The following is a 15313-nucleotide window of genomic DNA, read 5'->3' as shown; positions in this document are numbered from 1 at the left end:
TATCTGCAACCCTGGAACATGGGGGGGGGGTGGATTTCAGGGTCTCCACTCCAACATTCCATGGAGCATAAAAGACCCATGGGGGAATGGGACATGGCTCAGTGAATTCAGTGTATCTTGCACAAGGGTGAGGATTAGAGTCAGGTGTGATGACCATCTGTAAGTCCTGTGCTCAGAAGATGAGGCAGCATCCTCAGAGCAACCTGGCTAGCCAGACTAGCTAAACTGGTGAGAGCAGGTGTGAACACGCATGTGCACACACATATGAACATGCATGTATACACACATGTGTACATGCATGTGAACACACAGGCACATGTGAACACATATGCACACATGTGAACACACATGTGCACAGGTGTGTGAACACACAAAACACACAGGCCCATTTACACACATGTGAACACATACATAAACACGCATGTGCACACGCAGGCACACCACACATAACACATATACACAAATGAAGAATCCTATGGAAAGAAACAAGCCCCACCCACAAACATGCCCCAGACACCGTTAACGTTGTATTTATTGTTATTTAAGCTGCTCAGCAAAACATATACACGTATATACAGTATGCGTGAATACGGAAGACTCAACTTTACATATTTAAAAAAAAGAAAGAAAGAAAAATACCACTCAGTTTCATGAGCTATTGTCAGTCACTGTCTTCCAACCAAGCATTCAGAAATGGTTTTAAGAGTCAAAAAAAGCTTACAGGTTCGCGCACCGCACCGCAGGGTTAAGGGTTCATATTATACATGTGCAATAGCGATTTCCTTCTCTCTACTGGAGTTGGCTGCGGACTGATTACAGTGTTCCCAGGCTCCTGCGCTTCGGGCATGGTTTTCTTCTACTTTTATTCTTCCTGCTAAACCAAATTTAATGACACGATGATGTCCTTTTGCTTAAGGCTATTTTAAAAGCTGCTCCACCCCAGGGTCGTGGGGAGTGAGCACAGATAACACTGGACTGAGTTGATACCGGGAAGTTTGCTGACAGCCATTAGCACACTCATCCCCAGCCTTAAGCACTGAAAACTGTCATTCTTGTTTGGGGACTGAAAGGCTGGCACTCTCAGACAGCTAGCTACATGTCACCAACTCTGAGAGACCGAAGCCTGGAGGATGCTCCTGTGGCCCATGGAGGAGAGAAGCCATCCCTTCACTGCTTTGGGCACAAAACAGAGGGCCCTTCCTGCTCCACCAGCCCATACCACCTGTGTCTGCCCTCTGAGCCCCATCACAACGCCCAGGCAACAAGTGCAGATCCTGGGGGCTCAGGACTTAGCCACGAGGAGGAGGAGAGGACTTGAGGGAGATAGCCAGCTTTTGGCAAGGGGCTCCCACAGTTGAAAGTCCCTTGACACAAACAATACGGGTATCTGGAGAGAGCCAAGCCTTCGGACCTCTTACTAAGAAAGGGAAGGGTGTCTGTCGAGTTCAGGTGGGGCTCAGAAAGGAGTAATTGAAGAGACACACTAACAACAAAAACTGAACTGGCTCTGGCCTGACTGACCCTCCCAGGGATGCAGGGCCCCACAGCATAGCCATAGTGGGCCACATAGGTTGGCGGGGTACAGAGCACACCCTAAGCTGTAGATTTATCTACATCAGCTCAGCAATCTCTGCTCCCCTCCACTTAGGCAGAAGCGTCTCTCCCAGGGGGACACACTGGGCAGGGCTCTGCTTGTAAATCAGAATGAAACCAAATCCAAAGGGCAGGAGACATCCCACAAAGGGAACGTGAGTCTCGGGAACAGGCATCACAAAGCCACTCAATTTACTCTCCTCCCCTCTAGGATCTGTGCAGGACCGAAGAGTGTCTCAGCCTGAATTTGGCTGCCTCAATCCCTCCTCCCAGGGATGGATTCACTTAGGGATGCTATGCGAGGTGGAACTGAGGCACCCTGGCTGCCATCTGGGAGAACAGGGCCAGTAAGTCCCTTAGACAACTGGCAGACCCTCCCTTGTGCCCTTTGAGGGTCACAAGGCCACAGAGAAGGCAGAGGGCGCAACGGTAGCCTCAGTGAAGGAGAGGGTGCCCATGACACCAGCATCCAACTCACAACCCAGAAGGGACCAGAGGGACTGCTCCCAATGAGAGGAATGGAAGCTTAGTGAATGCTAAGGGCCAATCAGGAAAAGACCTCTCTCTGCAAGTTCTCAGGGAGCACAGAAAACTCCCCCGGTGTGTGAAGGCGCCTCCAGCTGCTCCATGTCACCAGTCGACACTGGCATGACCCTGCTACATCCACCCGGGGAGTGCTCCAGGACACAATCTTCCAAGATCTCCATAGGGATGGACAAATAGAAAAGAGGGAGGGAAAAGAATTTAAAGGGGGGGGGGGGGTTTCCAGGTACCCCTGTCCAGGCTTAAACAAAGCAAGAGCCTTCTAGAACACACGCCGAGTACAGGAAATGGGGGTTCTCTAGCAGGAAAAAGGTTTGCGCCCACCAGCACAGCATTTGCTGCGGAGGATGACACAGGTGTGTCACGGTGTGGCACACATGGTTTCCTTCAGATAACTTTTTTGAGGTTCCTTTGATCACCTTCCCCGGCCCCTTTCAATGAACCCTTTCCATTCTGAGTGCCACTAAGAAAGTACCAACCTAGACCCAAAAAGAAAAAAAAAAAAAAAAAAAAAAAAGAAAGAAAGAAAGAAAGAAAAAAAATATTGTAAAGAGTCTGCTCAGCCACGGAGGCCCCTCGTGGTGATGGTTAGGGCATCGGCTCCCGTGGGCTCAAGTCAGGGCGGCCACAAATGTCCCAAATCGGTTGGAGATATCAGAGTGCAGAGACCGCCAGGTGGGTACGGAGGTGCGGGCCTTGGGGTCACCATCTGTGCAGTGGACAGTCAGGCACTGCAGGTGGCTGCCGGGCTGGGTGGCTGAGGCCTTGTTGGTGGGGTGGTCATGGGCTGTGGAGAAAGAAGACACACGTTAGTGGCCACTGGAAGACCATGCAGGGGTGACAGCAGGGAGGGAGGGGTTGATGAGAGGTAGCCTTCTCCCATGGCTGGAGAGGTCCTCAGAAGTTTGGGCTGCGAAGATGATGTAAGAAAATGATGATGCAACCGCAATACACGGCACAGCATCCAGGTCTGTCACCCTCTGGGAAGCAGGGGATGATGGGATGACATCATGGTTTGTCCATCTCTGGTGGATAAAGACTAACCAGACACCAGGAGAGTGAGAAGTCCATCTAAAAAGCATACCGGAGGGCACACAGGGCTTTATAGAGACTCTGAAGAAGTGAGGTGTGTCTACTCCTTTAGACAGACACCTGCTGTGGGCCTACTACGCGCTTGTAACTTCCTTAGTTGATGACCTCCTAGCACACCCCAGGAGCTAAGAGTGGTCACCTCACTTTATATAGCTAAGAAAACTAAGATCCAGAGAGGGGAATGGTCTGCCTCGGGGGACATGGCTGACAGAACGGAGGAGGGGGTCAGAAGGGACAAGTGATGCAGAGGCCAGACTTCTCTGTGGCCACATCTCTGTAGCTTCTTTTCATCCAGAGGTTTCTGTCTCTCCTTAGGGTACAGGGAGTGGGCTCAGAAGGCATGACTTGGGGAGTGGGCTGGCAAGGAGAAGCCTATGGGGCACCCATCAATTTCTTTCACCCTCCCAGTCCTGCACTTCACAGACGAGGCATCTGTGGCCCAGAAAGGAACAGAAACTTTCCTGAACACATACAGCTCTAACTGAGACCCCGGTTCTAGCCCTACAAAGGAGCATAAATTGAGTTCTCTGAAAATGGATGATCCAGACACGCAGGCCTCAGGGGCCTCAGCTATCAAGGCTATGACTGTCCTCTGGGATTCGTATAAACTGTAAAGTGCCTCGAAGTGCTCTAGGTAGCAGACAGGGTTCAGCTCCCAGACTGTGTCCACCATCACTATGGAAAGGCCAGTGGTTGAGGTGGTTCATGGGATCTCACTCAGCTGGGTCACACAGAACCAGAACTACCACAGGTCACAGCTGTCTCTGGGTAGATATGGCCCCCAAGGAACGGGCATTGAATAGCCACTACCTTGCTAGTAGGAGTTAGGCCAAAGCCCTTCTCCTCTGCTTGAAGTAGAGATTGGAAACTTTCTGAGCACACTGACAAGCAACTCTGGGCCCTGCTCTACTATGTTTGAATGACAGTTTCCCAATCTCCTTTTCCAGAGGCTCAACGTACCCTACCCGAGGCTACCCTTCTGCCAGGAAGGCTCAGAGAGCTAGGTTTGAATACGGATTAATGGTGAATTCCGTAGACAGGCAGAAGGATGACATTTGGGTGGGGGCCCAACTCAGATTAAGGGTGCACACCCAGATACTGAACTCCATGACACGCTCACCCTCATCAATACGGCAGATGCTGCCCACCCACCCCACCCAGTACCTAGGATTAAGAGCCTAGCCCTAACGTGCAGAGTAAAAAAGTCTCTGAGTGCTAAGCTCCATCCCCTGGGCCAGGCAAGCCTCTGTGACTTAGGGCCCCACTCTAGGACATCCGGACCTGCAATGTGGGAAGAGTAATGGAATCTGCCCTCACTCATTCAGTCAAGAAGCACTTATCTGAGACCTGATCCTCCCAAGTGACACTAAGCAGCACCACCCTGTGATCCCCTAAGGTGGCTCAGAAGCGGCATTTCCACTACTCTGTGACAGCTCTACGGCTTCCTCTCCTGGGTTCCTGTGATGGCCTGCTATAGAGAGGTCCCACGGAGGGTTGCTTGGCATGACCTTGGGAAGATCAGAAGGGAGCCACCCAGCAAGAAGCCTGTGAAATCCCTCGTTTCCTAAATCTTTGTCAGGTGGTCTGCCCACCACCTGAGTCTTCACTCCTCTCGGAAAAGAAAATGAGGTTTCAGGAGTAGGTTACGGGTTGGTTTTTTGCTGGTGGACCCATATCCAGTACACCTCAAGATGGCAGAGACAGAGGCTCAGCCCTTAGCACGTGCAGGCCCCAGCTTGTCCTGCAGTCCTTAACTCTGCTTGAGCCCATGCAGGCCCTGCTCCCAGAAGAATCCTTGCTTCCTGCCCCATGTTGGATTATTCCAGAGTGGACTATCCCACAAGGGGACAGGTCATCTGCTCAGAAGACTCATGCAGTCATGCCTGCATCCATGATGCACACACACACACACAGAGAGAGAGAGAGAGAGAGAGAGAGAGAGAGAGAGAGAGAGAACCTCTCATCAAAGCAGGGATGCGCCACGGGGGCTCAGGGCAGAAAGACCCCCGCCCAGCTCTGACTGCAAGCCCCAGGATGATGATAGTAAATAGGGGTGTCTCCCCCCCCCCATTTCTTAAGCATGTGTGACTAGCAGGCTCAAAGAAATCCACTCCCTGGTCACTCTCTGCTTTTGTCCCCCCCGCCTGACACTTGTTAAAGCTGTGTCTGGATCTCAAAGTCAGGCCTTTGCTGCACCTGAGGTAGAATCCAGGACCGGCTAATCCCATCTCTCAACAAGCCAGCAAAGCAATGTTCTTCCTCCATTTTGGCGAGAAGCACCTGTGGCTCAGAGAGGGTGAGGGTCTGGCCTGATGGCACACAGCGTGGGTACAGAACTCCCCAGTCTCAGCAGGGACCTTATGAGGCAGTCAACCCCAGCCTAGTGTCTACACTCGGTCCTGTCAGGAGAGAATGTTGTCCTTCAGCTCTTGACTATGCAAGCACAACTGCAGTCATCCTATCTACAGAGTCTTTACCGTGGGGATACCCATCATGCCTTAGGAATGGTGGCCCTTCAGGCTGTCAACTCACAAATGAAAAAAATTTATCCCAAAGAAGCTGTTCAAGTCTCAGCTTGTCCCAGCCAGGAAGACCCTGAGTCCCTAAGCCTCAGGAGGTGGGCACACCCAGGCCACCATTTCCACAATCCAGAGGTAACACAGTCCCCTCACCAAGTCCCCAGGGTAGAGGGGGACCTGGGATCCCTGGGTACACACTGCTGGCAGATGCCACAGGTTGGCTTTCTCTTTTTAGGCTGGAGTTTGTGATAGGTGAGGAACCCTCACACCTAGGCTGCTGGACTATCTGCAGTACCTGTTTCTCCATTTGCTACTGGAGGGGCCATGCTAGGAGAGCCAGATTCCCACAGCAGAAGGGTAGGCCTCGTGCGTGTGTATAGGTGAGGTCTGACAGGGTCCACCCAGAGGGGAGGGGCACCATTGTCTCTAAATATCCTGTGCATGAACCTCACTGACTGTGACATCCCAGGGGCAGAAGCCAGGACCCAAAGCTGACTGGCCAGTAGAGTTTGAACAGCTCCCATGAGAAATGAGATAGATTTCTCATGCCTACAGCCAGGATCGAGGCTGGCTCTGGGTGGCCCCTGTAAGACCTCCAAGGCCCTTCCTCCTCACAAGATTGCCACAGACCCCACACACGGTCATCATTCCCGATGGCTTTGCCTCACAGCACTGGGGTCAGAGCTAGTCTCACTCACCCACTGTAGCCACAAGACCCCTGTGGGCTTCTGTTTGCCAGGCTTCTGGCCACAGAAACAGAGGAAGCAGTGCAGCCTGGCCAGTGGGCAGATGCCTGCTGTCGCCTTGCTTCTCCTGTGGGTCCAACAGCAATGGCAGCCAGCACCTGTGCACTGGGGTATTTGTGCATGTCTCACCTTTGGGCTTTCAGACCCTGGAGTCAAGTAAATGGGAGGGAGCAGAGAAACCAGGACTGGGAAGGGTCTGACTTGGCTTGAGCGGCTACTGGAGCAAACTGCCCACTGGTTGCCTGTCTCCTTCTCCTTCCTCTACTATCCCTTCCTCCCTCTTCCTCCCTTCCTCCCTCCTCCTCTATCCCTTCCTCCCTCCTCCTCTATCCCTTCCTCCCTCTTCTTCCCTCCTCCTCTATCCCTTCCTCCCTCCTCCTCTATCCCTTCCTCTGTCTTCCTCCCTTCTCCTTTATCCCTTCCTCCCTCTTCCTCCCTCCTCCTCTATCCCTTCCTCCCTCTTCCTCTATCCCTCCCTCCTCCTCTATCCCTTCCTCCCTCTCCTCCTCTATCCCTTCCTCCGTCTTCCTCCCTCCTCCTCTATCCCTTCTTCCCTCTTCCTCCCTCCTCCTCTATCCCTTCCTCCCTCTCCTCCTCTATTCATCCCTCCTCTATCCTTTTCTCCCTCCTCCTCCCTTCCTCTATCTCCTCCTCCCTCCCCATTCCTTCCTCTCCCCCTTCCTTCCTCTTCCCCCCGCCCCCATGACTCATTCTCTCCTTTGCTTTGGGTGCTTCTTCCCTGTCCTTTCCTTCTTCCTCTAGGCTGGCACAGCTGTCCTGACTGTCCCTGTTGTGCACAGAATCTCCAGCCAGGATCCCACCTGGGGCCCATGTTCAGGCACCAGCAACCTTGTTGGCAGCCTCCTGCCTCGGTGGCTCTCCAGAAACCATTCTGAGTCCTGGGATGAGGATTCTGGTCTGGCCTTCTGTTCTTTGCCTATCAGAGGGATAGCCAAGATGGGATCCAGCTAGTGTGCAGATCGAGAGTGGGCACAGAGGGGAGGGGAGTGATCCCATCTCTGGATGCATTCACCAATCCTCCAAAGGGCCCAGGGCCTGCACGTGCTACTCAACAGCCCAGGATTTGGGGGTACCAGGCCCAGAATAGCGGTGCTTTCATCTCTGTGGGGGCTCCCTACGGCCAGCTTGAGGCTGAGCTGGTATTTTTATCTCGTGGCTTACGTAAGAGGGAGTGTGGGCCTGAAAACCAGCTAATGCCGCCCCCAACATCCACCTCACCCGATTCCCACAAAGGGAAGCATGTTTTGAACTTCCTTTATTTGGACCCAGGAGGGGTAGAGGAAAAGATGCTGTCTCCTGTGACTTCTGGCCTTTGCTGGGGCAGAGCTGCTGGGTTTTAGGGCTGTGTGACCGACCTCCTTTCCTTGGGACTGCCTACACCAGCTCCAGCCTGCAGCCACTTTGCTCTTTCTGCATCTACTGTGCAGAGGCCTGGATAGACCTCTCTCCTACTCAAACCTTCCATAGCTCCCCAGTCCCCAGGACTGAGCCCTGACTTTACAGCCTCCTGGTCACACTTGCTGCTTGGCCTCCGGAGTGGGTCATCTTTCTGTGTTTCTCCTTCGGTGTGCAGTCCCTACACAAAGCCTTGTCCCAGCCACATCCATACTGCCTGGAGCACCCTCCCTCTGCACCCCTGCTGACTCCTACCATCCTGTTCAGCTGTCAGATCCACAGGGGGGTCACCAACCCAAGGTGCATGACCCCAGGCCCTGCTGGCACACACAAAGGGAGGCAGTTGTATGTCCAGGCTCCTCCCCACAGGCTGCCAAGATCAAACACCTGGAAACACAGGCTCAGGTGGATGAATTCCTGACAGCAGGGCCTGACAGGGATGATGTCACCCAGCTCCATAGGCAATAACACCGGCCTCTCAGGCTTGCTGAAGAGCAGGAAAGGCTACACTGTTCAAGGCTTTAAGTCCTATGGAAGGGCCATCAAATGTGTGTGTGTGTGTGTGTGCATGTTGCTAGGTGTACAAGTATGTGCATACATATGTGCACATGTGCCTGTGTGTATCTGTGTATACATATGTGTGTATGTGTAGACGTGTGCTTCTGTGTGTGTGTACATGTGTGCACTTGTGTGAGAGCGCATATGTACACACATATCCCTGTGTGTGCATGGGAGGGTGCCTATGTGTACACATATGCATTTGTGTGTGTGCATGCATGTGTGCACATGTGCCTGTGTGTGCATGTGTTTATGTGTGTACATGTGTATGTGTGCATGTGTGTATGCCTACCCATGCGCCTATGTGTCTGAGTGCCTGAGTATAAGTTTGTTTGTGTGGGTGGGTGGGTGTATGTGTGTGCATGTATGTATACATGTGTGTATCATGTAGAAGCCAGAGTCCACAAAAGTGTTTTCCTCTGTAATTCTTAGGTTTTGAGACAGGACTCCTCATTGAGACTGAAGCTCACAGGTTTGGCTATCCTGACTGTCCAGCCCCAAGGACCCTCCTATCTTTACTCCCCGAGTGCGGTGATTATAAGTACACACTACCATGTCTGAGTTTAACATGGGTGCTGGGGATACAAGCCCAAGTCCCCATCCCTGCATTCCACTCTACCGACTGAACCGTCTCCTCTGCCCTCAACTCTCTTTACCACAGTGCTAAGGTTTTTCTCCATGAACTTGCTTTTGGACAGGGTGGGGCATGGCTGTCAACACTCAGAGGCTGAGCCACGAGGACCACCTGTGCATGGAAGACCCCATCTCCACAGTCTGTGTGGAGTTTCAGGAGACAGCCCACAGCTCACCCCTCTTGCTCCTAGCACACAAGCAAATACCTCTTAGGTATCTATCTGCTCAATGTCTTCATGCTACCCTGCCCATTGTGTGGCCTTGTGTGGCAGGTGGGTGTCCAGCCTTCCTTTTTATAGGAGAGAGTGCTACACAGTCCTTCTGTGTAGCCCAGGCTATCCTAAACTTACAGTTCTGCCTCAACATCCTGAGTGGGGGCCATGGCATGCACCCCATGCCAGCTGTGGTAGGTGCCGTTACTTTCACAGGCTCTGGAGCCACCTAGGACCCAAGCCTCCAGGACGCCTGTGAGGATGGCCTGGACTGAGCTGATTACATAAGAAAGACCTGTCATAAATACAGGTAGCTCCATCACATGGGCTGTGCTCCGGGACCAAACAAAAGGGAGAACGTGAGCTAAGTACCATGTCTCCCTCTCCCTCTCCCTGGCCGTGGTGTGATGTGATCAGCCAACACCATGTCTCCCCACCATGAAAGACTGCATCCCTGGGCTGTGAGCCTGAACAAAACCCCCTTCCTTAAACCTCTTCTGCCCAGGTTTCTTACCCCAGCACCAGGACAGCTAGCTAGGGTACTGGCCGACCCACAGTCCTTCAGTTCCTTGGGAGTGAGTCCATCTTACAGGCAAAGGTTGGGTTAGGACTGAGGCCCCCAAAGCAAGAGACAGAGGCTTATGTGGCATCTAACATGGACCAAGACAGGCAGCACCTGACCTCAGCTACCTGCCCACTGCCATGTTGTGGCCTCAGCTCTCTCCCTATGATGTCCAATTCCAGTGTCATATGACAGAGAAAAAGGAGGGACATTAACCACATCTCTGTACCGCCTGCCACAGGTGGTAAGAGCCACAGGCTCCGCTGACCTTGGATCACCGAAACAGCCAGGGCACAGGGGCCAAATATACAGCCTATTTCACAGCATTGGAAACTGAGTCCAGGGAGACTAAACTCACAGTACTACAGCCACAGAGCTGATGAACAGTACAGCCAGCCACACCTACACTGTCTGGTATGCAGTTATTTGCAGAGATAAAATGTCCGAGTAGGTGTGGGTGATAGGGATTATGGCCCCAGTACCTCCCTCATGGGTCTCTCCTGATTCTCTATTTCCACCACCTTCCTCTGGTCAATATCCTCCTTGCTCTCTAGGAAGGATGCTCAGATTCACCCAGTGAGCTAAGAATTACCCAAGGTAGACGGACACAGGGCCCCTTGGAAGCTGTCTCACGAACACCGCTCCATGCAGCTACGCCCTTTGTCACGGTCCCAAAAGAAAATCCTGCAAGCCCTTCAGTCCCAGCACAGGGCCGGGCTAGATAAAAGCCTCGCTGAAGATCAGGAGTCCATGAGCCCAGCTTTCAGGGCCCAGAAAAGTGAGGGAGGCCATTGTGGGGACTCTGGGCAAACAATTCACATTGCCTTGAGACAATGGTAGCTGTCAGTCAGATGGGCCCTTAGGGGAGGAAAGGGCAAAGCTGGGAGGGAAGGCTGTGGGAGAGGGAACATGGGGACACAAGGGACACTGTCCACAGGCTGGGCATCCTCTCTCCAGGCTGGAGCAACTCTGATGACCCTCCTCTGGAAGACCCTGGCCTGAAACACGCCCAGTGGTCTCTTGGCTGACCTGACTCTTGGGGACTTAGCTCCTCCAGCCACAAGTTCCCACCAAGCCTCCAGTCCTCACCCAGGATGCAGGACAGAAAGAGCATGGTCCCAAAGGCCAGCCTCATGAGTCTTGGGTGAGCTGTCACCCGTGACCGCTCCTGCTGCCTGCTGCCTGGAGATGAATGGCCCTGACTTTATTTGTACTTTTGTACAGTGAATAGAGACTGAATGCTGGGTCACCTCACACATGACGCTAAACCTTTCTGAGCTCTAAAGGCCTCACGTACTCTGCTGATGTATGTGTGTATGTGTGTGTGTGTGTGCATGCTATGTGATATGTGTGTATATGGTGTGTATGTGTGTGTGCATGGTGTGTGTGTGGTGTATGTGTGGTATGTGATGTGTGTGTGTGTACATGTGAGTATGTGGTATGTATTGTGTGTATGTGTGAGTGTGTGGTATATGATATGTGTGTTGTGCACGTTTGAGTATGTGGTATGTAATATGTGTGTGTTATGTGATGTGTATATTGTGCATGAATATGTGCATGCTATATGATATGTGTATATATGGTGTGTATGTGTGTTGCATGGTGTGTGTGTGTGAGAGAGAGAGCTGTGTGTTGTATGTGTGGTATGTGATGTGTGTGTGTGGTATATGATGTGTGTGTGCATGTGTGTGTGTGTGCGCGTGTGTGTGTGTATATGATGTGTGTGTGCGTGTGTGTGTGGTATGTGGTGTGTGTGCATGTGTGAGTATGTGGTATGAAATGTGTGTGTGTGTGTTATGTATGTATGTGTTATGTATGTGGGGGGGTTATATCTGGTGGGGGCGGGGGAGTGGCCATGTGTTGAGTGTACGTGTCAGGAGTACCTGCAGGTGTGTGCTCCTGTAAGCATACTTATGGAACCAGAGGACAATGTCCACGTCCTGGACCATGGCTCTCTGCTTTATTCCCTTAAGGCAGGGTCTCTTACTGGACTTGGAGCTAAAGCGGCCAGCAGCAAGCCACATCCATCCCCCTGCCTCCACTCTGCATGTTGCTAGAGTTGCGATCTTGCTCTCCAGCTGGTGCTGAGCCTTGAACTTGGGTCCTCACGTTTCACACATCAGGTTTCTGTATTCACTGAGGGTCTCCCTGGCCCAACAATATTCTGTCCATTAGGACAAACAAGCCTTTTTCTCCAAGTGACTCTCACAGTGGTCCTGTGGAGATCCTCATAGGACAGAGAGACATGTACAACACAGTGTGCTGGAGTCTAGACTCTGAGGTCACTCCAACCCATGCCCTGTCCTCAGAGCTTGCAGCCAGAGAAGAGATTTTGTCACATGCCAGTAAATAGTGAAAGGCTGTGCTGTGGGCTGTACCGTGGGCTGTGGCATGAACTATGCTGTGGGCTATGCCATGGGCCGTGCCATGGGCTTATCCCGTGGGCTTTGCCATGGGCTGTGCCATGAGCTATGCTATGGGCTGGGCTGTGAGCTGTGCTGTGAGCTGTGCTGTGGGCTGTGCTCTGGGTTATGCTGTGGGCTGTGCTGTGGGTTATTCCATGGGCTATGACATGGGCTGTGCCATGGGCTATGCTGTGGGCTGTGCTCTGGGCTGTGCTCTGGGCTGTGCTGTGGGTTATTCCATGAGCTATGCTGTGGGCTGTGCTGTGGGCTGTGGCCTTGGCAAGAGCCAGGTCTCAGTGAGGACTCAGAGTTGGGGGAGGTATATGGGCAGATTTAAGGGCAAGCACAGAATTTTTCAGGAGAGGAAGAGATCCTTCTGACGCCATGTGGGGGAGGGGGGCTCTTTTTGAACAACAAAGAGCCTCATACAGCCCTGGACATCTAGAACCCTGCCTGGACTCTTATTTAGGCTGGGGGCTGTGGGGTAAGGAGAGCAAGCTGCAAGGCCCAGTGGGCTCAGTCTTGGGGTATCCAGGAAGGAGTTTGGTCCTCCTGAAAGCAATGGGGAGCCCGGGAGGAATCAGTGTAAGGGCAGGGTGTTGCGAATGTGTCAAGGTGGGTAAGAGCTTGCACCTTCCTTACCCAGGTCTTGGCACAGGACTCCTGACTTGGAAGAACACACAGTTCCCGGTGTCTTTCAACCCTGAGCAAGCTGGAGATCAAAGCCACTGTCACAACACCTGAATGGCACTCTGAAAATCTCTTGCCTAACTAGGATAACTAGGAACCCTGGATGGCATCCAAGTCACACCTGCAGCTTGGGTCCCCAGACCCAGGTGGCCTCACCTCATCCTGCCACACACCCCCTGCACCTATGCCTCCCCTCTGTACAACGGACAGACAGACAGACGCAGTGATCATAGCCTGCATCTCACATCAAGGAGTCCTCACTGAAGTTATAAGGTCCTGGAAGGGAAATACTAAGATTTTCCCCACGGTGCATGGGTAGGGTCAGGTGGGTCCTGCTGCTAAGTCTCAGTTTCCCTGTGTGTTCTGTGAGATCAGAGACACAGGCACAGGGCTGCTACGAGACCACTCATGAGGATATTTCATGACAGGCAGCAACTGCGGCTAGCAGCACCCCAGTCTAGACCTCAACACCACTGAGGGCCCTGTCTTGTCTCCTGATCTAGTAACAGAGGCATTTACTCCAGGCTAGCCATAGAGAAGTTTACCCCAAGTAAGACTTAAAGATGCTTACCCCAGGCTAGTCACAGAGATGCTTACCCCCAAGCTAGCTAACCTTGGCTCACTCCTACAAGTAATGTTTTACTAGCACGTGGGCTTCCTTGCGGCTATTTTCAAGTCATTATGACCTGAGTCTGGGCTTTGCAGACAAGCAATAGCTAACCAAAATTCTGGGCACACCATTACCCAGGTCAAACAAACCACTGTGTTGTATAATTCACAAATATTAACTGGCCCCTGGGCAGAGAAAGTTTGCCAACCTTCAAACCTGAGGCTCAAGTTTATATAAGGAGGAAGGCATCAATACATGCTCTAGACACATAAGGATATCACACCATAAGGCGTAGGAGGTCTCTGTAACTTTTGCTCTTAGCTGACCGGACACCTTCTTACCTCCAACTGAAAAAATAAAACCAATGAACTAGAGTTGCTCTAAAAATGATTTTGAATTAAAAACAAAAGCAAAAACAAGACAAAATATCAGCCCAGTCATCTCCACGGAAGGAAGATAAATTTTCTGAGATGGAGCAAGCCAGGCACATCAGGCCAGAGAAGCATCCTGGAAACTGAGCCTCAAACTACAAAGACAGAGATAGGATAGCCTGGGAGTGGATGTCCAGACTAGCTGCAAGTCTCCTGATACAAGGCTGAGTGGTTGCCCAGGCTAGCTGCAAGTCTCTCAAGGCTGACTGATGTCTTTTTGAAACAGGGTCTCACACAGCCCTGGCTATCCTTGAACTCATGTCCACCTCCCCAGGGCTGGGACTACATCTGTGAATGGCCAGGCTGCTTCTGCTGTATTAAGACTCAAACCCAGGGTTTCGCGCACGCTACGCTGGCACTCTTCTGACTGAGCCACATGCGCAGCCCCCAGCTGATCCTCCTGGCAGCCTGTGGGAACCAAGGCCGCATGACTGAGAGTGACAGGCTAGATTCAAACACAGGACTGTATGTGTCCAGAGTCCACATCATGTTAACCAGCCGCTAGACTTAGAAGGAACCACTGCTTACATCCATCCCAGCAGTGGAGACAGACATCTCTGGGGCTATGTTGGGAGATCACCCCCCAGGTCCCACCTCCCAAGGCTTCCGTGAGAGCCCACCTCTGAGTCTCTGGAAAGAGGAGTGCCCAGTCTGATGCCCCTCTCACCAGGCTCTCCTCTCCCATTACAGAAAACCAGGTGCCAAGTCTGCCAGAACCTGGCTGTGTGACCTCAGAGGCTTGCCTGTTTCTTGCTGCTATCCCTTCGGTGATTGGAAGGCGGAGAGTCAGCTGACAGAAGCATGACCTGCAGAAGCCCCTGGTGGGTGTTTCCCACCCCCAACCGCCCTGTGGACTGCTGGGAAATGTTCCTTAATCTCTCCCTTGAGGGTGGGAGAAGGCTTTGAAGGATTGAGCTGCTGGTGACTGGCTTAGCTCTGAGAGTTCCCACTGGGCTTGTAACACCCAAGTACAGCTTCTGGTATAACCCGGGAAGGTAGTGTGTGGACTCCTGGAGCAGCAGAGGCCTCCAAGGGAAGAGGCAGGTGCAGGGGTGGAGGCCAGTGACTGAGCCAGCGTGGCCTCACCTCCTGTCAGATTCCCCCAACTAGGCGCATTTGGTAACACCCATACTCCACCTCGGGAGCAGTTTTCTCTGTTTGGCTTATGTCTCTAGGACACATGAGCTGGACTGGAGCCCAGAGCTTCTTCTCCTCCCAGGGCAGAGGTCAAAGCTCCTTGTCCCTGTGACCTTCCAAAGAAGACAGAAAAAGACCCTAGAAGACAGGGCTGGTAGGGGCTGTA

General features: G+C 52.4%; 1 protein-coding gene across 1 annotated transcript in view; it reads right to left on the bottom strand.

Moving 5' to 3' along the window:
* Positions 1–508: 508 nt before the first annotated feature.
* Positions 509–15313, bottom strand: part of Mn1 (meningioma 1) — a 39731-nt gene continuing 24926 nt past the window's right edge. Inside the window, exon 3 of the mRNA NM_001081235.2 lies at positions 509–2923. Within this exon, the coding sequence (NP_001074704.1) occupies positions 2748–2923 (176 nt within the window). The 3' untranslated portion in view covers positions 509–2747. The remainder of the gene's footprint in view (positions 2924–15313) is intronic.

The sequence above is a fragment of the Mus musculus genome, chromosome 5 (genome assembly GCF_000001635.26).
Source record: "Mus musculus strain C57BL/6J chromosome 5, GRCm38.p6 C57BL/6J".
Classification (NCBI taxonomy): domain Eukaryota; kingdom Metazoa; phylum Chordata; class Mammalia; order Rodentia; family Muridae; genus Mus; species Mus musculus.
This window is presented reverse-complemented; position numbering and strand designations above follow the sequence as displayed.